Source organism: Populus trichocarpa, chromosome 7 (genome assembly GCF_000002775.5).
Source record: "Populus trichocarpa isolate Nisqually-1 chromosome 7, P.trichocarpa_v4.1, whole genome shotgun sequence".
Taxonomy (NCBI): domain Eukaryota; kingdom Viridiplantae; phylum Streptophyta; class Magnoliopsida; order Malpighiales; family Salicaceae; genus Populus; species Populus trichocarpa.
In genome coordinates this window covers 4,818,743-4,843,100 of record NC_037291.2, presented here as the reverse complement: position 1 = coordinate 4,843,100, position 24,358 = coordinate 4,818,743, and the positions used below count along the sequence as shown (strand labels likewise).

The following is a 24,358-nucleotide window of genomic DNA, read 5'->3' as shown; positions in this document are numbered from 1 at the left end:
TACGGTGGATATCGAGGATCGATCCACTCATAAAAGAACCCATGAAATGCATGCTTCCAAACAAGAAAGTTTAAACCTAAGTAGCTGGTAGTTAATAACAACAAAACAGGGATAATAATAATAATAATAATAATAATAATAATAATTAATTATATAGCTACAAGAGATCAGGAATATCTAGCACGTGCACTAAAATCCATGCACAAAAAGGCTACAAATATAGCCCAAAAAAAAAACACACCAAATCGAATCGCACTCTGGAATTTGAAACAAATTACTTTACAAACATAATCTGCTAGCTAGCGATATCGAAGATGGGAAACAAGTGCTGTTCACGACTCACTCATTCTTAACGTCTTTTCTTCTTCAACTTTAATCAGTGATAATGGAAATGAAAAAGGAAAAGAAAAGGCACCGTACGTGGATAAACAAGCATCAAATGGACAATTACATCATGCGCAGTGCATATTATGCGAACTTATTACAGAAACACAAACACAAACACAAACACAAACACACACTTTCCCTGCACAAAATCAAAAGGAAACTAGTGGTAAAAAAGACACTTTCAAAAGCTAAACAAAATAAAAGAAGACAGGAGACATATATAGAGAGGAGGAGCTGTCACAGGACTCCCCTTCTCCCCAGGAAAGGAAAGACGAAGAGATCCCTTTTTGGTCGGTAGCCCAATTCTCGATTCTCATGCACTCAACTTCGTCTTTCTGGGGTCCAATGCGGCACAGATGGACTGAAATGCTTGGACACCACTCTAGAGTCAAGCAATTCCATGATAGGAGTGAAGCTAACACACCTTGGTACCTTGTACTGATTAATAGATGCACCCCTTGAAATTGCATAATCCATCAGCTCTTCAAAAGTTCCGTTCTTTACCACCCTTATCTCTAGTGGTCCAATAGAGTTATCAGCAACTCGACTTTGTCTATAAACTGAATTTAGTGACTCTTCCATGGCTAGACAACATTGGTTCAAAACCTCCTCAGTTGGCGAATTAGCTGGATCCTTAACGAGCAACTCCCAATAAATCACATAGTGACCTGGAATTATTTTGGTCTCTGCATAACTAGTGTACTCAACAACACTAGTGTTGAACTCACGTAACAACAAGGATGCATTGTCAATGGCCTTTTGCAACTCAGCCTCATCGGTCTTGTCCGACTCGATGCTCAATAAGACATTCTTTCTCCTCACAAATCGAAACTGTGGAGCCTTGTTGTAGAACCCAGTGACTAAAAGGATATCACCTACTCGGTACCGATTGAGGCCCGAATAAGTAGTGATCACAAGTTCGTATTCCTTGCCAACTTCAAGATCAGCAAGGTCCAGGAGACGAGGAGGTGATTCACGAGAGAAGGCTGGAGCTGAGGGATCGTGAGGCAAAAACTCAAAGTAACCCATGTTTGGCATAATCGTATAAGAAACCTCTGATGGTTCGCTCATCGGCCTCAGGTTAAGCCCAAAAAAGCACTCAGATGAAGCATACATAGTGCAAGGCTTTGGCAAGCCACCACTATAGTAATCCAGAGTGGGAATGTATTGAGCCATAGCTCCAGTGACAATCACATCAAGATATTTCGTGTTGGGCCAAATTCTAGTGATAATACGTTCCCAATTTTCATCTGAGCACTCTTTGGTGATGAACTCAGCAAGTTCTTGGTTAGGTTTCAGGATTTTGGCCATACATTCTCTTATTGAAGGGTTTGTAACTTTAGGGTTTAAGCTGCCAGTGGAGATATCATTGGCAAGCTCTTTCCAGTTGAGTTGAAGGAATCGAATGGCTCTAAGAAGGCCAGATGCAAACACAGCACCAACCCGAAGCACTTCTTCTCGCATAATCAGGCCACACAACATTTGAGAGTACATACTCTGGAAGGAATCTACACATAGAATTGTCTCGTTGGGGCTTGTGATAACATTATAAGGGTCATAGGGTCTGGTTTTGAATTGTTTGCTCTTGTAGTAGCTAGTGAGCACAGGACGTGCCACTAGCCCACCAGGAGTTTTTGCTTCCGCCTTGATAAAATAGAAGTAAAGACCTTTTCCTTTGTCCAAACCCGGTACATAGCTACCAAAAATGGAAAGATTTGTCAACACAAAATATATCGCATGACATAGTTTCAAAGAAATAAAGCACAAAGAACACACATAGCGTCTTCACCAAAAGCAAGAGAATGATAATACTCACAGGTTCATGACAGGCATGAGAAGACTGTACAATAGCTGACGACGATCCATTTCTTCTTCAATTGTTGGCATCAATTTTCTTTCACCTGCAGAAGTACCAGAGCTGCCAAACCATGCACCGACAATTTCAAACTCAAGAATTCTTTTTTGAAACACAAAAACTAATAAAATGAAGAATCTATATAACAGAAGACTTGCATGTCTTGGTACCTGGTTAGGAACTCAGAAATAGGGTGAGAGGACAGGATGGGAGACTTGTCACCATTAGCAATACGTTGGATCTGAGGTTGGAGATCCTCATAGGTAACCATAGGAATTTTGGACTTGAAACTATCCCTATCAGTAGCTCCGTTGAGATGGTATTTTTGAAGATATTCAGTCTCGGCATTGCTAGTGAGTATTTCTTTCAGAACCCTCTCTTGCACTAGGTCTACATTTGCTGTCATATCTTCAATAAACTGAAGAGCTTTAGCATCTTTTTCGCATGCAGGAGGACCTAGCGGTGACAATACTGACTCAATAGCCATAGATGGAGAGAGATTTCAAAAGATGAAGAGCTAGCTAGGAATAGAGGAGGAGGAGGAGGAGGAGGAGGAGGAGGAGTTGTGAATTGTTTTGTAGAAGAAATGGCGTGCGCATGTGGTGAATATATAGGAGGAAAGATTGAGGTAGGGTTTTGATTATTTACGTAGCCGGCCGGATCTAAGAGAGGTGTTTTGGAGGGACGTGGATGGATAGGCCTTGTTACAAAAAAGAAAATATTTTTGTCTCAAGAGACTGTCTGGGTAAAGGGGGGACAAGTGGGGACCACAAAACGTCACCTTTTCTCTTTATGATCAGACAAGTTGGGCTCCACATGTCTTGCCATGTCAATATGGTATTGTTTGGGCCTTGGCGTCACCCAGACCACGCGGCACTTTTATTGCTGGTTTGTTGGTCTAGACAGCGATGCCTGCCGGCTTAACATTACCATCTTGATATACACGGCTTGACCTGGGCGTGTTCGTTTTTACTTCTTTATACCCTTTTATTTTTATTTGACATTCAGAGTATTTTCTGGTGGATTTCTGTACCCATTAATGATTTTAAACATAGACTCCTTTTGTAGAAGATATATTCTAAAACACTTAATAAATTTTCTTAATGTCTGACTTTAAAATTTGGAATTTAAAAAAAATTAAGGAATTCAACAAGGATCTTTATTTAATCAAATTCAACACTTGGTTAATTAATAATATTTATTAGTTGCCAGGGTTTTTTAAACCTTCCGAGCACGCTATGCTGCAATACTAATCACTTGGTGATTTGGGTTTGTTTACAGATTTATTGTGATATACTACATAGATTTTATCCCTGATTTAATTAGTAATTTTCAAGTTAATATCTCCCATGCTATATATATTTACCTTTATATATATATATCCCCTGGATTATTAATTGAAATTAATATGGAAATGAGTCATTTCGAGCTATTCCATTACATGCGTATCCAACTCAATCATGTTGAGATGCTAATTACAAAAAGATTATGAGAAAAGGAAAGCTTACATGGTGCAGTGATCACGTGGATGGGATTTGATGTTTGAGTGATTATATTTTAGTTTTTTTGTGATTTGATTGGAATTGCTGCTTTGTGCTACTACAGTACTTGTTGTTGTGCTAACAGGTAGTGTGTAGAAACGGAGTGGGTGAGTTCTTGCATTGTTTTTGCGTTACATATGCAAGCCAATATTGCTTTCTTCACCGTCATCTTTTGGGACTGATTAGAATATAATCGTTTAAATAAACCATGATTAGAGACTAAACAATATGGTGATTATGTTTTATTGTCAGATAACGACGTTGACATCAAGAGAATCCTAAGGGAGACAAAGAAATATTCATATGATTAATTTAGAAGAAGAGCGAGACCCAGAGCCTCCTCTAGAGGTCACAATTAACAGAGCTCTAATTGGAGAGAGTAAATCTTATTTTCTTCTATTAAAGTTTATATATATAAATTTGTTTGTAAATCATTTTTTCACATTTGCATATATAATCCTCATTTTTCTTGACATAAATGTAAACCCAGATAAAATTAAATATTCATTTCCACATCCGGTGGTCAAATATTAAGGAGTAGTCATTTCTTGCGCCATCAAGCATGCAGTACCCGCTTGATTTCAATTTTTCTTATCATATAGATTGCAGTGAGAATTCATTGAATTTTGTCTATCATATGTGCTTTCTTACAAGGGAAGAAATATCTATATGCACAGTGGCGAAGCCATGTATGGACAAAAGGAGGCAATTGCTACCCTTAACTTTTTTTTTAAAAAAAAATATTAATATATTAGTTTAGAGAATTGTTACTATAGGGTTGGAAAAAGAAAACATGTCATTGTTTATAATTGTTGAGTTATAATATAATATAATATATATATACACAGCTAATTCCACAATTTTTTTTCTTTTTCTCTTTTGTTTCTATATCAAATTGATGGCACCGGCTTTAAAATATGGAATCCTTCCCTGCAGTAACAATTCCCTAAACTAATATTTTTTTTCCTTACCTTTGCCGCGTTGTTTTTTTCATGAGTTGTTGTGCCGCTTTGTTCTTTTCATGAGTTGTTATTCTCTGCCTCTCTCGTATGCAAATTTCTCATCAAGTATAGATAAGCAATTAATCTTTTTTGAATTTTGCTTTATATTTTAGGTAAATTTTCTTTATTTTTTCTATTTATTTTATTGTTTAATTTTAATTTTATTCTTTTATAATTAGTTATTAAAAATATTAGGGTTTATGATAATTAATTTATGGGTTTTGATATAAATATGTTCAAAATAAATGTTTAAATCTACTAATTTAATCAATTAAATGTTTCTTTTCTTATTATAAAGGAATAAATTAATATTCATGCAAAACCACTATTCTTGACATCTCTTGCATTGGCAGAGTAGTTTATTGAAATTTAATATTTTCATATGACTTGTTTGTAAGTAAAATATCAAGTAGAAAGCATGTTTTTCAAGAATTGTTTCTCTTACACATACACTGGGCATTGCTCCTCAATTAAATATCTAGAAATAATTAAGTATAATTTAATCAACATACTTATTATATGTATATAGATATGAATTGAAATAGATTTTGATTTTGATGAATTGATATGTATTTTGCTATGAATTTCATATGGAAGATTTAGAATTATTATGTAACTCAACTGATTTTTATTTAACAGTGAATTATTATGTAGTTGTGTTAATTATTATGTAGACACTAATGATGATAAAAAAAAATCCAACAGGTTCATATTAAATTAACATGTCACTAGACAAGTATTTCAAGCATAAATCCCTTGAAGATGAAGAGTCAATCAAAGCTTCAAGTCATGTAACTCAATCAAGTTCAAAGAAAAGTCATATTGAAATCAACCTCGACACTCTCCTTGCTGACCCTGGCTTAAGAAGACCAATTTATGAATACCATATAAATGAAAGGAATGCAATCCGAAGAGCTTATCTACAAAAAGATCCTTGTCAACCTTCACACTGTGATTTTCCTCAAAAACAATTTGGGAATATATCAACACTACGACGCTTTAGTCCGGCTTGGTTTGATGCATACCCAACATGGTTAGAGTACAGCATAGCCAAAGATGCTGCCTTTTGCTTGTATTGTTATCTCTTCAAGTCAAAAGAGAGTGTTGATTCGTTTGTGGGTGATGGGTTTTCAAATTGGAAAAAAAAGGAAAGATTTGATCTTCATATTGGAAAGTCTAATAGTAGTCACAATGCAGCTCAGATAAAATGTGAGAATTTGATGAATGAAAAACAAAGTATCATGACTTTGTTATCTGAGCAGACAGTAAAGAGTCAAAGTGATTATCGAACTCGATTGAATGCTTCAATAGAGTGTGCTCATTTTTTGTTGCACCAAGAACTTCCATTTCGTGGCCATGATGAATGTGAATGTTCAAGCAACCAAGGAAATTATCTAGAGCTCTTGCATTTTCTTTCCAGAAATAATGAAGCTATTAAAAGAGTTACTTTCAGTGAAGCTCCCAGACATAACAAATTGACTTCTCCAGATATTCAAAAAGACATTACTCAAGCTGCTGCAGAGGAGATTACAAATGTGATTATCAAAGATCTAGGTGACTCATTTTTTTCAATTTTAATTGATGAGTCACGTGACATATCAATCAAGGAACAAATGGTTGTTGTTCTACGATATGTAGACAACAATGGACATATAATTGAACATTTTCTTGGCATTCAACATGTGCGAGATACAACTGCTAGTTCACTCAAGGCAGCTATTGAAGCTTTGTTTTCTGAACATGGGCTAAGCATATCAAAATTGCGTGGTCAGGGATATGATGGAGCTAGTAACATGCGAGGTGAATTCAATGGCTTGAAATCACTTATTCTAAATAGCAATCCAAGTGCATATTATGTACATTGTTTTGCTCACAGACTTCAATTGACTCTTGTGGCTGTTACAAAGAAGCATAATGAAGTTGGAGATGTCTTCAATTTTATTTCTAGCATTATAAACATAGTTGGAGCATCATGCAAAAGGATGGAGGTGATTAGAGAAAAACAATATGCTAGAAATATTAAAGGACTTGAAAATGGAGAAATTTCTAGTGGACGAGGCTTGAATCAAGAAACTTCTCTTAGAAGGTATGGTGACACTCGTTGGGGCTCCCACTATGTTACAATTATTCATCTACTTGTAATGTTTTCATCTGTTCTTGATGTGCTTGAGATTATAAGGGAGGATGGGATGAACTCAGAACAGAGAACAGAAGCAGTTGTTTTAACAGATATTATGGAATCATTTAATTTTGTATTCATGCTTCATTGTTTGAGAAGGATACTAGCAGTTACTAATGAGTTCTCACAAGCATTACAAAGAAAAGATCAAGACATAGAAAATGCTATGAGTTTATTGAAAACATCAAAGGAACAATTCAAAATGATGAGAGAGAATGATTGGGAATCTTTATTGGAAGAAGTGTCATCTTTTTGCATCAAACATGATATTGATATTCTAAACATGGATGATGAGTACAAGTTTCGTGGGCGTTCAAGGTGAAAATCTCAAGGGATTACAAACCTACACCATTTCCGTTATGAATTGTTTAACAATATCATTGACATGCAACTTACTGAGTTGGATGATCGTTTTACTGAGACAAGTACAGAGTTACTTCTTTGTGTGGCATATTTAAACCCAAGTGACTCTTTCTCTGCTTTCAACAAAGAAAAGCTTCTTCACCTTCCTCTTTTTTTATCCCAGTGAATTCTCTATAGTGGACCTTATGGTACTTGGTGACCAACTTGATACGTATATTATTGATCTACGTGGTGATGATGAGTTCTCTAGTATTGAAGGTATTGCTAGTCTTGCAGAGAAAATGGTAAAAACAAAGAAGAATTTGATATTTCCATTAGTATATATGCTTATCAAATTATCATTACTTCTACCAGTTGCAACTGCTACAGTGGAGAGAGTTTTTTCTGCTATGCATATTGTCAAGAGTAGATTGCGGAATAGGATGGGAGATAAGTGGATGAATGATAGTTTGGTTGTATACATTGAGAAAGATATCTTCGATAAGATTGATAATGAAACTATTATGAAGCGGTTTCAAAATATGAAAACTCGAAGAGAACAATTATAATGTAAGTTTTTTCATTTTAAAAGTATTTTTAAATTAATTTTACTTGATATGAATTAGTATATATACTTTGAATTGATTTCTAATCCATATCTATATAATATAGTATTTGTTAATAATTTTCCCTCTCATTAAAAAAATTATGGCTCCGCCACTGTATATGCAATTCTAAATTGAAAAACAATGAGAGACAAATATGTAACAAGTAATACTATTTCTTAAGAACAAAAATAACTAGAAAAATTATGAGTGGTATAAAAGTGTTTTTTTATAACCTAAGATAAATATTTATTAAAGGCAAGATGAACAAAAATTAAAACTAAAACAGGACAATTGTACTTAAGAGAAGAAGACTCAAGAAGATGTATAATTTTATGCAATCATTACATATCATTTTATTAATGTAATGCTGGCTAGTCGTGTAATTTGATAATTCTGAATAACTAGATGTAGATTTATTAATAGTAAGTCATGTAAAAAGCTTAATACAATTGTTTATGAACCAGTGGGACAAAACTAAATTTTTTTAAAAAATATATCCATGCTAAATGACCAACTTAACAAGAACAATCATTACTTTTAATCCGAACAAATAATAAGGCAACATTAAATGCACCTCAAGCCTATATAAGACCACAAACATGCAAGTAGCTATCATTTTTCATCTATAAAAACTTAGTTTCTCTCTCACTTTCTATTGAGTGATTACCGATGAGTATCAATTATGAGAGAAAAAATCTAACCTATACAAGTCTTCCATCAAACCTTCGACAATCTTTATAAAGATCATCTTATTCACTTTTATACCATTATAAAAGCATTTTGAAGGAACTTTATGGTATTGTAGCATTGTTCTTGATGATGTCAATTTGTTATTATGATGGTTCTCTTTTGTTTAATTAGCTAGAATTTAACAAACTAAAATTTAGTAAGGGTAGCATTTTTCCTCTTTTATATTAACTTTAATCATGATAGATATGAGTAGGGTAACTAGTGGATTTGGGGCTTCATTGAGTGGGGATGCTTATAAAGCCCTTAAGACTGGAATCGAGGTTAAAGATCCTGAAGAGAAGGTTAAAGAACCCCTTATTGAAACTAAGAGGGTTTTAAAGGTAGTTAGGAAACCTCAAGATCAATGAATTTTTTAATTTATTTTATTGTTGTGTCCATAGTCCAAATAACAGAGATTTAGATCTAAATGTGAAGCAATACATAACCCAAGTGTCATTTTGAGCGAATAGAATAAGCAGGAAGCTATATGGGAATATAAAGAGGGGAAAGAAATTACATCTCCTTTATTTCTATTCAAGTACGAATATTCTTTCCCTCTATCATAGTTTGCATATAGTTTTTTTTAATACAATCTCTAGGTTAGTTAGCTATACATGAATGGGTGAGCTACCCTCATTATCTTTGAACAATACATGAGGTAGTATAGTGAAGAACCATCTCAAGTAACATTTAGATACTATTATAAACTATATAGGTGTGCAAGTTGATTAAACACTTGTGGTGGAAAAGTTTGCAACTCTCTCATGACTTAGAGTTTTTAAGTTTTCAACCATGGGAAAGATTGGAAATACGTGGAAAGAAATAAATTTTAATTGGCTTTTGTTCAAAGTTTCCCATAAATGATACCATTGACGAGGTTTAAACAAAAGCCTAAAAAATTAAAGCCTTTCAAAATAAATAATAGGTTAAGAAAGTGTAACAAGATTATTGTGCTTGGTAACTGATAAGGATCATGATCCCTTATAAAACAAACTCCTTATTGGGATTAGATACCCTCATATGCTCAAGTTAGCAAGTTTATATGAGAAATAAAGTCTAAGAGGTTGTGATGTGTGTCTATGTTTATGTTTGTAAAGAGTGGTGAAAAATATAAGAATGCTGGAAAGTATGAAATTGTGCTTTTATTTTTCTCACTGTTTATAAATTTTTATATATCTATAAGCCATGCCAACTTGTATGGCGATAAGGAAAAAAAGAAGAATAGACTATAACACCTAATTTAATATCAATTATTTAAATTTATATACCCTAATGGTTAATGGTGTATTTTGAATGGGAAAGAGCTAGACAAGGTAGGCCATCCACATGGTATAAGTGTGTTTAACGCCGTTTCATGAGCTTAATTATAATGAAAAGATATGAGAATATTTAATGTTGAATACCGATTATACAAAGGGTAAGTGGTTATACTTAGGGCTAGGCATGTTATGTCTAACCTTAGGTGTCCCTTTGATAAGTGTACCTGGATGCGTGGCTTTATTTTCTTAAAGGGATCATGAGCCTATCATGGAGTCCAAAAGCTTGCATGTTTGTTTGGTTAACTAAGCCTTTTAAGAATCGTTTCATTCTCATCAAGATTTTTATATGTCATGACACCCTAATCAGGCAATTAGATCCAATTGGGTCCAATGACTGGACCTAAAAATAAATTTAAATCATGTTTGAGTTTGTTGGGCATGGGTACACACTATAGCCTATTAGATTTTAGACTTAACTTTTATCTCGTGCTTTATGCCTTGGGCTTGAGTTGTGCCCCGTGTTTTGTTCCCTATATTTGGGTTATGATTGTAACTCTTTAATTTATCATATTCATCTATTATTCTTGGTGAGATCAAATCCCAAATAAGCAAAATATTTTATTAAGGAACAATTAACAAATGAAGAAAAACCTTAGTCTTTGAAGTGCTAAATACATTACCATGTTTTTTTTTTTTTTTGACACAAAATAACATTAATTCCCTTCTATAACAAGAGTATCTAAGATTTGAGATAAAAAGAAAAATTATTTATCAAACTAATTCTTCTAAATACCTTCATCACAACTACTTTAAATACCCATAAAATCCCTAACTTTATTCAAAAATAACAAAGATATAACCATCATATTCTACAATATCAATAACTAAGTTGCTAGACCATTTAATAACTAATCCACCATCTATACCTATGACTCCGTAAGAGTTTATACCATAAAGATTTAAGAGGTTACCTGATACGACCCATGCAAGGGTTGAACAATCAAATTTGGATTTTAGTGTAATGTTACCTAGTGTCCAGTTTTATGTTATTAAGTATTACCCTTAATTCGACCATTGGATCAAGTTAAAAGTTTACCAGGAGTTTCCAAACTTATTATTCTACATTGAGTTAGAATTTTAAATCAATCGTAGTTTTGAAAGGCATCATAATATAGGTCAGAAGATACAATAATTTTTTTTTATTTGTTGTCTTTTGACTTGTGGACTTTTTATTTGGAAAAGTTTATTTTCCTAAAGATATAAGGATATTCAACAACATATTTTTAGGAGTTTCTTAGTTTTACAAGGATATTTAATGGGTAGCAATATAATTTTCAAGTGTGTCAAAGATTCTTTTAATGTTCTAAAATCAATCATTTTCTTATTAGGATTCCTTACTTATCCTAACTATACAAGGAAAAGAGGGCTTATGGTATTTAATGGTAAAAATAAAACTAAAGGGAAGGAGCTATTACAAATATTTCAATGCTTATTTAGGAGAGTTAAAGTTGGTTTTGGACTAACAAACATAAATTTTAATCCGATTGTTGAATTGAACTAAAATTTTATTATAAGTTTCCAATTGGACATCAAGAATGCCTTGAAATAAGGTCCAGAAGCTACTATGTGGGATTTGTATTAGTTTCCTAGTTGATTTAGGATTCTTTTTCATATTTTATTTATAATTCTTTTATTATTTTTTCAGAATTGTTTAGGACATTTTTTTACCTAGCATAAATAGGTTTATTTATCTTGTACTTAGTTTTTTTCCTTTGTAGCCATGCATTATTGAATAAAATTGGTGTTTTGCTTGGAGCAACATGTTTTTCTCTTTGTTTAAATGAAGAATAATTGAACTTATCAAAGTATAATTAACTTTCTAGCATTCTTTCTTATACTTCTCATTCATGATTCGCTAATCATTGGGTAGGGGTTTATTCCAATAGTATTAGTAACTTAGTTCAGGTAATCATTGTGTCACGCTTCTTATCAAACTTGATTCTTTAGCTTTTTAGCATTTGTCTTTTTTATGTATGGGTTATATGACTACATGATCACGGGGTTCACATCATTACCATTAAGAAGAAACTATGTGACCATCTCTTATTTATTCTTTGTCTCTATAAGAAGAACAAAAGATGTGGAATAGGATCTAATAAACCCTTCATAGGCTTGTATTGTTAGGATATTTATGAAACTATAAATGTTTTATAACCTCCTTTAATACTAGGAAATTAATTGGTTTGTCAAATAGCGTTTTGCTTATAAGGCTAAATTAACATATTTGAACGCCATGTTTCATATCTTCTTCATTAAAAAAGATGATTTAGGAACAAAAAGGAAAGAAAGGGTTAACTTTTTTTGAATAAATTTTGCTTCTTTTAAGAGAACAAACATTTTTAACAAATTTTATGCAAATGCTACTCTATTTTAGGGTAAGATTTTTTTATTTAATTTGAAGAGTTAGATATGTTATATATGTAACAAACTTTTTATTTCTCCATATTGTTTTTAATCACACACACACACACACACACACACTTGGTGTGTATGTAAAAGTTGTTGCAAATAAGTTTTCTCTGACTAGCGAAAGGAGCTTAATTTAGCACTTACGAGTATTGGAATGGGAAGTATAGTTATGCTCAATGCATGAACAATAATATAATATGGGATCATTGAAGATAATATGTATTTATAATTGATATATATGATGTTTACACATTTCATTTCTACTCTTATTTAAATTTATATAAGTTTTAAAAGATAAATTATAAAAATATTTTTCCTATAATTTTTTTAAAGACACCATAATAATAAAATATTTATTTTCATACACAAAAATATTGTATTAATCGATTAATTCCATTCTACTGAGCTTAATATGTTACTTCTTAGACGAGGAACTAAGGTATTGCAAAATTTCAATGAAAATCTTAGTGTTCCATATTATTTTTGTTTTTGGTTTTCAAAAATTTAAAACTAGCAACAAGTTTTCAATACTTTTGAAAAAAAATGGTTTTCAATATTTCTTAGGATATATTTAACTTAGACAATAATACCTCTTTCAATATAACTCTTGAAAATCATTTTTTTAGATATATACATAATATTTTACAATTCAAATGCGTCATAGGTTTGACATACATAATGTATATGATAGATGGTTGAATTCAATATTCTTTTAAAATTTTAATAAATTTATTCAAATATAATAATCTTGCACTCTTAATTTTAAATTATTTTATTTTATGCTTTTTTAATTATAAACGCTACAATACAACAATGTTAATGTTGAGTTTACACCATTATAAGCAAATGTTGTAGTCATCAAACAATATCCTCAAACATGAACTAAGAAATAAACCTAGACTTACTAACTACAATAAGATGGTATTTCAAGTCAAAGTAAGCCTGGGATTAAAACAATACAAAAGATTTAAATACTATAATTTGACTAACAACATCATCTATGATGTATTTTTTCCAATATCATTTAAACACTATAATATAATTTGACTAACAAAATTTCTCTTTCCCCTTATTTCTATTTCTTTTCAAACTTCTCGCTCATTGTTTAACACTTCTCTCTCGCCATCTCTCTTATTTCTCACCGTCAGACATCGTCTCTCTTCTCCCTCGCCAGCGAACCATCCTATCTCTCTCATTGATCGACAATATAGCCACTTTCTCTCTCTGAACAAGTCTGCCCTACCTCCTCCTCCTCCTCCTCTCTCTCTCTCTCTAAGTCTTAGCATTCAAAAAGTAATCATAAACTACTATAAATATTGGGGGTTAGTGTTGTTATTTTAATTGATTTTATTCTTTTTGTTTGTTTTAAAGATAATTAGGTTTAGGTTAAATTAAAGATAGTAATTTAGTATATTTTAAGTTTGGTGATTTTAATGAGTTAGTTATATGAATTGAAAAGTAGTTAGATTTATGAATTAAATTTTAATGAGTTTTTATATGAATTGAAAAGTAGTTAGTTTTATTTTTAGATTAAATTTAGCAATTTGAGGGGGGGGGGGGGTTGATGTAATGGTTGTGAAATTACTGACTTTATTGTTGTTAATATGAGGTTGTGAAATTGATTTGAGAAATTTATAGTTTTAGGTTACGTGAGAGTAATTTTGGAGATTTTTATTGTTTTAATGGTTTAATTGTAAAATTGGTTAGGTTAGGATTTTTTTAGAAATTATTATCATGAGTTCTTTTTAAATTTGATTAATTTATAAATTTAGGTTATATGGGAATAATAATTTTTGGAATGTTTATTTATTTATTTTGATGTACAATTTATATATTTAGGTTATGAAATTGATTCCAAAAATAACTCTTTGAAAAAGTTTGTTTTATGCATCTACCTCTGTTACTTTACATTATACTTGTAAATGTTTGACCAAAATGTGATGTGGCTTTGCAATAAGAGTTTATGGGTGCTTATGGTATACGGAGATCGAGTATGAATTGTGGTATAAACCAATTGGATTATGGGTTTCAAGCTTGTAAAATGAATGTGGTTTGGATTGTTGTTGTGGTTGTAGGTATTAATACAAGACAAAATCTAGGGTAGATTTCCCGTATGGGAAAACTCGATTGAAATCTTATTAAATCACTTGTCAACTTATTGTGAAATTATTAGAATTATTATCTTGGTTTTCATTTTGATTTTTGTTATTTGTTTTCTTTTAAGTACCATCTTTCAAAGGAGAAAACGTTCAAAGTCCAATAAGAGCCCTGCTATTTCATCAAATAGTAATGTCAATGATCTTGAACGTGCAATTAATTTAGGTGTTGATCAAGTAGAGGCACCTCATATAGACATTACCGACTAGGGCCCGTCTAATACGAGTAGAAGAGTTGGAATCCCTTCGAAAATAGATGGATATGCAAGAAACATTATTGCAAAATAGAATGTCAACCATTCTATATAAGTCATGTTTTTTCTCACTAATGAAGTTATTTATTTGTAAGAGGTTATTTTAAGTTTTACATTAACTAAAAATGACTTTCATGAATTGATTTTCAGGTTTATCAATATTGAAGTTGCTTGTTTGATCACAAGTATGATGAGATAATCATTCAAATAGCCATTATTTCAATGGAGTCAGCTTCTAAATCATCCTGAATGGATGAATATGGTAGATTATTAATGAGAAAAGTTTAAGGTTAGATAAATAATTTATACTTTTTTATATAGTCTTTCTATAATTTTAAAAACTAATTAATGTATGAATTGACTTTAAAGAAAAAAAATTATCAGGACGTAGAAAACTAGCTGGTGGTTAGGAAAGTGTGAGAAAACACACTGTAATTAGGTAAGTATCAAGAAAAAAATATTATATTATTTAAAATTTATAATCTTTCATTTCCTTACATTTCTATTTAACAAATTTTTGTATTAGGTTGCATGATTTATTATATGATTCTCATAAATATGCAATAAACATAACAAACTCTAATGACATAGCGTTGTGAAAACATTACAAACCAAGGCATGTTATAGAGAATAATTAGAAACATTTTCAAGATCTTTTGGCATCAAATGGATTTAAAAGGCGCTCACAATCCTAGTCTCAAATAAGAAACAAAAAAACTCATAGTTTAGTGAACAAGCATACCAGGGGCAAACTTTTCTTTGTGAACCATGCAATGTTCCTAGTGAGAGATTTTTGTTACATATTTAATTATTTATATCCAATTTTTAATTTATTCTTTATTTATTAGACTTTTTTACATATTACTTATTTTACTGGAAAAATAGCTTGGGCGTAAACTAACTTTAATGGAGTTATATGAGGAAACTCATTTAAGGAAGGAGGGCGCATAAGGGGAAATAAGTGAAAAAGGTTTGTCAATAGTAGAGCGGAAGTGTTTGTTGTAAAAAAATTTATAATTCTTTTAATTAAAATTCATATTTATTTACATCATTAATATGAATTTTGGATTTTGATTTTTTTTTTCATATGAGACATATAACACCAACATGGTTACCAAAGACACTTCCACCTATCCTCCTCACAATCCTCTAGAGGTTGGAGCAACTGATGAATTAGCAACAACTGGCCGACCAATTTTGCTTGCAGATTTCAATTTGTATGTGTTATGTGAACTTTGAGGAGAGTTCAAGGACTTGGTGACAAGTCTCTCAACAAGAGCAGATCCTCTGTCCTATACAAACCTTCATAATCATCTTTTTATTCATGAGTTTCTTCACAAGAGCTCTCTTCAATCCATTGGTGTTGTTGTCATTACCCATTTATTGCCCTTACTGGTTCAACCACCATCATCTCCTATTGCACAATGACATTCCCCTGGTTTGTTTAACAATAACTTCAATTCTAATCGTGGCATTAGGCATTCTCGTGGTGGTTGGCACCACAACACCAACCAACATAGTAGCAACTTAGGGTCTGATTGCCATGGGTTAAATGGTTCTTCCACTAGTGACTGGAGGGAAGGTAATTTACAACAAAATAGAAGGCATAACGACACCTAACATTGGTCCAATACATGCCTTTTTAGGCAGAATGTCAAGTGGCAACTCTACCAGTTATTTGGTCATTTAGAGCCTCAATGCGCTCAACTTCATAGCCATGGAAAAAAACATCATGCCAATCTTACTATCAACAATGTCTCCTTGATGAACTCTATGGATTCGTTTCCAGATACCGATGCGAATCAACATGTTACTCATGACCTTGTGACTCTGACCGGGTCTAAACCCTATCTTGGTAATGATCATTTGCATGTTGGTGATGGTAAGTGCCTTTCCATATCTAATATTGGGCATACTACGTTATATACACCAAAACACATTTTTACCTTATTTAATGTACTTCATGTACCTCATATTACCAAGCCATTGCTTTCTATTCAAACCTTTATCGTGATAATAATGTTTATTTTGATTTTCACGCGTCTGTGTTTTTTTGTTATGGACTTCAACACCAAGACAATGCTTCTTTTCTGGTCAGAGTAATGATGGTCTCTATGTTTGTTCAATTCTTTTGCCACGTCAATTCCTCAAGCTTATTGGTCTCTTTGCATATCTGCTTATGCTGATATTTTTCATTGTTGATTGTGTCATCCTACTTCCTATGTTTTCAATTTTTTAGTATCAAATAATAAACTTGCTTGTAACTCTAGATGTTCACTTTTTCAATGTCAAGCATGCCTATTAGCAAAGTTGTCGTGTTTGTCGTTGGGACCTATGGGTCACAAATCTTTTGCCCCACTTGAATTATTTTTTAGTGATTTCTAGGGCCCAGCTCTTTTTTTTTTTATGGTTTTTGTTATTTTTTTCAATGCGTATACAAAATATATTTGGTATTATCCTCTTGTTGTGAAATCTGATTTATTTTCTATTTTTCATAATTTTCAAGTTTTTGTTGAGCTTTAATTTTCACGAAAAAATAAATTTGTTTAAACTGATTGAGATGGTGAATACTGCAAGTTAAATACTTTCTTTCAGACTATCAATATTTTTCATCATTTAATTTCTCCTCATACTCATGAATAAAATGACACTGTTTAATGTTGTTATCGGCATATTGTCGAAATTGGTCTTACTCTCCTCGAATAGTGTAAAGCTCCATTACAATTTTAGAATTATGCGTTTGAATCCTAAGTTTACCTTATCAATCATATGTATACTCTTGTCCTTCAAATTAAGTCCACGTTTGAGTGTCTTTTTCACTGCACTCTTGATTATGATTTTTTGGGTACTTTTAGGTGTCTTTGTTTTTCGTAGTGTCTGTATCATGCTTATAAATTGGATTTTTGTTCCTCTACATGTGTGTTCTTAGACTATAGCTCCTCCCATCTTAGTTATCATTGTCTTGACCTTACTTTTCAATGTATTTATGTTTCTTGTCATGTCCACTTTCATAAACAAGTGTTTTCGTTTGACAAATCTGAACAGATGACACAGACATCCAACACCCACTACCTAATTTTCCTACAACCCACAAACCTAATTTTCTTTATTCTTCACTTTTTCACTCCCCTCTGCCTACAGCTTCTCTACCACCCATATTGCCTACTACTTCTACCACCTATCGATAAATGTTGTGGCTTGGCACGATGTTATGAAAGATGAAATTCAAGCGCTACGTTCCAACGACACTTGGTCTTTGGTTCCTTTTCATCCTTTGATGTATGTTGTTGGTAGTTATTAGGTGTACAAAATCAAACATTGTGCAAATGGCAGCATTGAGCATTATAAGGCTTAGTTGGTTGCTACAAGCTTTACTTTACACGAAAATATTGATTATTCTGAGACTTTTAGTCTTGTTATTAAGCAAGCTATTGTTCGGTTGATTTTCTCCATTGTGGTTTCCCGTGGTTAGGAAATTAATCAACTGGATATCCATAATACCTTTCTCAATGGGACCCTTAACGTAGAGGTATACATACATCAACCTTCAGGTTTTGTTGATTCTACTCTTTCCTCTCATGTGTGTCGGTTGCATAAGTCTTTGTATGGCTTAAAACAAATTCCTCGGGCATGGTGCACTCACTTAAGTGATTATCTTTTCTCCATTGGATTTCATGCTTCTAAGGTTGACACTTCATTTTTTATACTGTCTATGGGTGCTAATATTTTTCATTTACTTGTTTATGTTGATAATATTTTGCTTATTGGAGGCAATTCAACCTTGCTTCACCAATTGATATAGTTGCTGAGCTCCGAGTTCAAGTTTCGGGATTTAGGCGCTGTTATTATTTTTTAGGGATTGAGGTCTATCCTACAAGTATAAGACTCATGCTACGACAATATAAGTATATACTTGATATCCTCCATCGTGTAAGTATGTCTTCTTGTAAACCTGTTGATACTTTTTTTCTACTTTCAAGGTTATTATGGTGCCTAATTGCTTGTTTTCCGATCCTACTCAATTTCATCAAATTATTAGTGCTTTTTAATATCTCAATTTTACGAGACCAGATATTTTTTTTGCTATTAATAAGGTTTGTCAGTTTATACATGCTTCTACTGATGCACATTGGGTTGTCGTTAAACGCATTCTACATTATCTTAAGAGTATGATTTTTTGTTTTTACTTACATATTAGCCGTAGCTCCTCCTTTGCTTGACATGGTTTTACAAATACTAATTGGGTTGGTAGTGTTGATGATCGTAAGTCTATGGGTGGCTATCTTGTTTTCTTTTGTAATACCCTGATTTCTTGGAAATCAGGCAAACAACGTATAGTTGCTCATTCTTCTATCGAAGCTGACTATAAAGCCTTAGCTGATGACATTGATGAGGTTCTCAGACTTTAATATTTATTGTCTGATCTATATAGTACACCTACTTTTGTGCTTATGATTTAGTGTGATAATCTGAATGCTATTTATTTGTCTGTGAATCTTATCTTTCATGCTTATACTAAACATGTTGAGGTTGACTATCATTTTATACGAGATAGGGTTGCTAAGAAGGACATTTAGATTCGTTTTATTTTTTCTAAGGATCAACTTGCTGATGTTCTTACTAAGCCACTTCCTACTGGTTCTTTTACTACTCTTCAGTTCAAACTTCGGGTTGACCCTCCTCCCTCAACTTAAGAGGGCATATTATAGGAAATTGCACAATATAGGTTATATACAATTAGGAAAGGTTGATAATTATTGTACACTGCCCTACATATATAAATAGAAAATATTGGCTAACTAATTGGTAAAGCCTTCTATTATTTTAAGCTAACACATTCGTCATCACTACAAGATTTAACAGTTTTACCGACGGAATTTTTCCGTTGACGTAAGACACATATTTCATCGATAATTAATTTACCAATAAAATCATTGATAGAAATGCTCCATCGGTGAATCTTTCATCGGTAATTTTTTGTCAGTCGGTAAATCCGTTGGTAATAAAAAAATATTATTACCAACGGATTTACTAATGGAATAGATGTGTGAAAAAACATTATCCGCTTCATTCCGTCGGTATATCCCTCGAAAAATATCATCAGTAATTCCGTCGGTAATTATTTAAAAAAATCCATTTTATAAAATTATAAAATAATTAAATTAACATAAATCAACACTCTATAATATATACTTAAAATGCTTGGAAAAAAGAATAAGAAAATCAACTCAAACAAATTTACAACAAAAAAATAAAACAAAAAAATAAATTCAACTAAAACAGTTCATATGAAAAAAATGAAGTTGCAATTGCTAAAAATTTAAAAATCATAAAAATAAATCAATTAAAAATTGATCTCATATGAAAAAAAAATCTCACAACAACATTTATACAATTATTAAGAACAAAAACAATTAAAAATAAAATAAAAAACAAATATAGAGAAAAAAATCATGAAAAAAGAATAAAAAAGAAAAATCTTAGCTTAATGTAGTTGCAAGTGAAGCTAAGGAGAGAAATTTTTTTCCGTAAAGCATATTAATTAAAAAAAAAACTAAGAGGATAAAAGAAGAAAGAAGAAGAAGACATACCCGATCATGGAGGATAAAAGAAGGAGATGAGGATAGAAGAGAAGAGAAAGAAATAGATATTGATGTTTTTTACATATAGTGAAAAGGAAAACGAAGAGGAAGAAGAAGAAGAAGAAGAAATGAGTCTATCTCTTGTGAAATAAGGGGATTCAAGATTTTATTGGGGCGCGTTAGCGACGGAATTACTGATGGATAATTCAATATTAATATTTTTTAATTATTCCATCGGTAATTCTGTCTGTAATATTTAATTTAAAATTTTAATTTCATAAAAAGTTTTCAGAAACCGTCAACAATCAACGATGATTTTTCAATCCCTCTGTGATTCCGTTGGTAATATTTAAATCAAAATTTTAAATTAATTGAATTTTTTTAGAAAACCGCCAAATAACACCGATGACTTTTCAATCCGTCGGTGATTTTGTTCATAAAGAACAACAATTAACAGTGCAATTGGAAAGTGAAGAGTTCTGCAGCTCTCTGGAAAAGACCGATAGAAAATTCTTTTGGTGATTCCCTTTGTAATTAACATGATGAACAATGTTCACAGTTTACCAACGAATTTACCGACGGAAAATTATGTCGGTAATTCCGTTAGTAAAAATGACACGTCATTATTTTTTTTTGCTTTATTTTAATTTTTTTCCCATTGTAATTTCCTCGGTATTTCCGTTTATATTTATTAATTTTCTAGTAATGCATGTTATCAGAATGCCTCTTCAATCTTTTAACCGGTAAATTATAATCAAATTTTCACATAAACAATACTGATTTTTTAAAATAAAATTATAACCCGTGAGGTTTAATAACTTGTTCTTATTATTTCTCATGACATGCGAGTTGAATAAAGAAAAACTTGGTTTTCGTGATATAGGGTATGGTGATATCAATAGTGATAGAAATTATGTATATGTGCGTATTTTAATTAAAGCATAAATTAAATTAAGCATGTATCTCCATCAATCGAAAAGACAAAATCTGAAGGATGAATAATAATTTTTTTTCAATGAAAAACAATATACATTAAGAAAAAGTTGTTCCTCGTCCGTCAAGTTTATATAAATCTGGGAATTTGTGAGCTAATCAACACGAAGACTTTGTGTGTTAATATATAAATCTAATATTCATTGGGTCATACCATACGATTTAGTCATATTTTGTAACAAAATGTACATGAGACATTGACCTCCCAACCACCGCCTATACATGCAAATAATAATTAATTAAAGCACCGAGACTTCTAACCCAGCAATAGAGGCAAGGTTTCCTTGCCTCTGTCACCTGGGTTCGAGCCTCAGCGTGCATGTCTGTCATCCCCGCGGTGTCTTACCTGCCTACTGGGCTTGCAGGGTGTTCAGTAGGTCCGAGGATTAGTTGTGGTGCGCGTAAGCTGGCCAGGACACCCCGGGTTACCAAAAATAATAATAATAATAATAATTAATTAAAGCATCCATGTTCGTGACCTAGCGGTTCTAGGAGGGGATTTCCTGCCTCTGCATCCTAGGTTCGAACCTTTGTGTGCACGCCTGTCATCCCTCGCGGTGTCTTACCTGCCTACTGGGCTTGCAGGGTGTTCAGTAGGATCCGAGGGATTAGTTGTGGTACGCGTAAGCTGGCCAGGACACCCCGGGTTACCAAAAATAATAATAATAATAATAATTAATTAAAGCATCCATGTTCGTGACCTAGCGGTTCTAGGAGGGGATTCCCTGCCTCTGCATCCTAGGTTCGAACCTTTGTGTGCACGCCTGTCATTCCCGTGGTGCCTTACATGTCTACTAGGCTTGTAGGATATTCAGTGGATCCGGGGATTAGTCGTGGTGCGCGTAAGCTGACCCGGACACCCTAGGTCATCAAAAAAAAATTAATAAAATAATAATAGTTAATTAAAATGTATATATTTTGAAAAATGACAATGGATCGAGGTTGAGATGCAAATCTTTAATTATTTCTAAGATGTATATATTTTGAAAAATGATTAATGAACAGTACGATCCTTAATATAGTTAATTAATCCAGGGATAATATCATAGCTAGCTAGGCATTCATTGCCGTGGAAGTTTCAGTTGAAAAAACGTAACCATTCGGATTAAATAAATTAATGGAGTCCATGAAGTTCTTCTTCTTCCCACAGACATCCATTAGACTAGTCTCTTGTTATGAGATGCTGCGGCATAAAACTAACCTTGTCAACCCTTCTCGATGGCTCACGTAATTGAACTTTTACTTTCTTGATTGCAAACAGGGAAACATGGTCAAGTTTGTTCGGCAGGATTACTGTTCACCTTAATTTCCTCGCAGTTTGGTGGTCTTGAGAAACTATGTATGCTTAATTGACAATTATTCCATCATGTCGGAAAGAACCGTGAACACGCAAAAGCATGGAATTCCAAGTGGATTTAATGTTTTTTTTTTTTAAGGTTTGTAATTAATCTAACCTTGTATATTTAATTACATTCAATTAGATTTTCATTGTAAGAAATAATAGAAATGCATCATGTGACTTACAAATGACGTCTAAGTTTGGATTTTATATATCCAAAATACCTCTTACTAATTTTTTTAAAGGAAATACCATTTTTTTTTCAATTTTTTTTTAACTATCTCTTAATAAGGGATAATTTTTACATATAAAATTTTAAATTGGTCCTACACAAGTCACATGCTGTATTTTTGTTAATTTTAATAGTGAAAATATGAAGAAAACAAATTAGAGACATGACAACTTTTTAAAGATGGATTAGCGTAATTAAACAAATTCATGAATGTATGACAAATCTTAGAGACTAGAGTAGTGTTTCACTACTGTTTTGCGGGAAAAAAAGAATTAGTTGGGATAAATGTGATATATATGTTTCTTATTTTTTTTATTTTGAAATGAATTAAATTGATTCTAATTAAAGTAATTTTATTTTTATACTTTTATCTTCATATTCTCAATTAAATACTAACAAAATGCTACTCAAGTGTTTGTAATTCTATTATCAAGTTATCTATCCTTATTAGTTAGAAACAAAAGCCGGAGGCTAGATTGGTTACTTGACCCTTCAAGGTGGAAACAGATGTAATCTTTGTTAGAAAACTACAAGTTTATATGTATATACAACAAGAGCGGAGCCAAGAATTTTTTCTGTCATGAGCTATTAAATAAATATATAAATTTTTTAAAAAAATAATTAATTTATGTACATGAATTTTTAAAGTTAACAATGAAATTTTAATTCAAATACACTATATAAAATATTAAAAAATAAATTTGAAAGTACATAAAATTGAAGTGAAAGTAAAAAATAAATCCATTATTAAAGTTACATCTTTCGATGTTTTGTGAAATATAATTAATCTATAATTGAATCTGAATTAATATTGTAACAACCTCTCAACCTGGATAAAATAACAATCTCATGTCAACTGGAAAACAAAGTAATTAAATTTTTTCCTTCTCTCAATTCCTCCTTCCTTCACTTGATTCTTCCTTAAATTAGTGTTTTATAAGTTGGACTTTGTAAGTTTACAAGGTTATTCTCTCACTTTTTTTTTTCTTTCGGATTTTTTTATGTTTTCCCCTTACTTTTATCTCTCGCCTTTTCTTTTCTTTTCTTTCTTTTCCTATTCTTCTTCTATTAAGTCGGCAACATATAAAAGGAAGGAAGAATTGATTTGTTTTATTTTTTAATGGCAAATAATTATTTTACCCTTAATGAGTCGTTTAGCTTTTATTTGACGGTTCTTTTTTTGTTAGCACTACAAAGCTACGTTCATCTTAAAATTTTAACCAAATTTTATTCAATATATTTTACGATTCCTCGTAAAATTTCAGCTCAATCTGATGGTCAGATTGAAAATTACGTCCAATAACATAAAACTGATTAAATTGTAATTTTTCATCAAATTTCTCCAAAAATTCTGAAATTTTAACCCAAGCTAAAACATCATATTAAAAGGCTCCACGCAAATTTTAGAATTTTTTGATAACTTAATCAAGAA

At 32.0% G+C, this 24,358-nt stretch overlaps 2 protein-coding genes across 2 annotated transcripts; one reads left to right on the top strand and one right to left on the bottom strand.

The window, feature by feature from the left end:
* Window positions 1-421: 421 nt before the first annotated feature.
* Window positions 422-2,812, bottom strand: LOC18101160 (probable indole-3-acetic acid-amido synthetase GH3.1). The gene is made up of 3 exons (XM_006380612.3): window positions 2,413-2,812; window positions 2,204-2,305; window positions 422-2,083 (listed from the first exon to the last, which is right to left on the bottom strand). The coding sequence occupies exons 1-3, from the start codon at window positions 2,727-2,729 to the stop codon at window positions 709-711; spliced, it is 1,794 nt and encodes a 597-aa protein (XP_006380674.1). The 5' UTR covers window positions 2,730-2,812; the 3' UTR covers window positions 422-708.
* A 2,694-nt stretch (window positions 2,813-5,506) lies between these two features.
* On the top strand, window positions 5,507-19,357 carry LOC18101161 (uncharacterized). The gene is made up of 8 exons (XM_052454601.1): window positions 5,507-7,281; window positions 7,490-7,584; window positions 8,847-8,983; window positions 15,873-15,997; window positions 16,259-16,362; window positions 16,570-16,662; window positions 19,104-19,174; window positions 19,241-19,357. Exons 1-8 carry the CDS (start codon window positions 5,507-5,509, stop codon window positions 19,355-19,357), a joined length of 2,517 nt encoding a protein of 838 aa, XP_052310561.1.
* The last annotated feature ends 5,001 nt before the right edge of the window (window positions 19,358-24,358 follow it).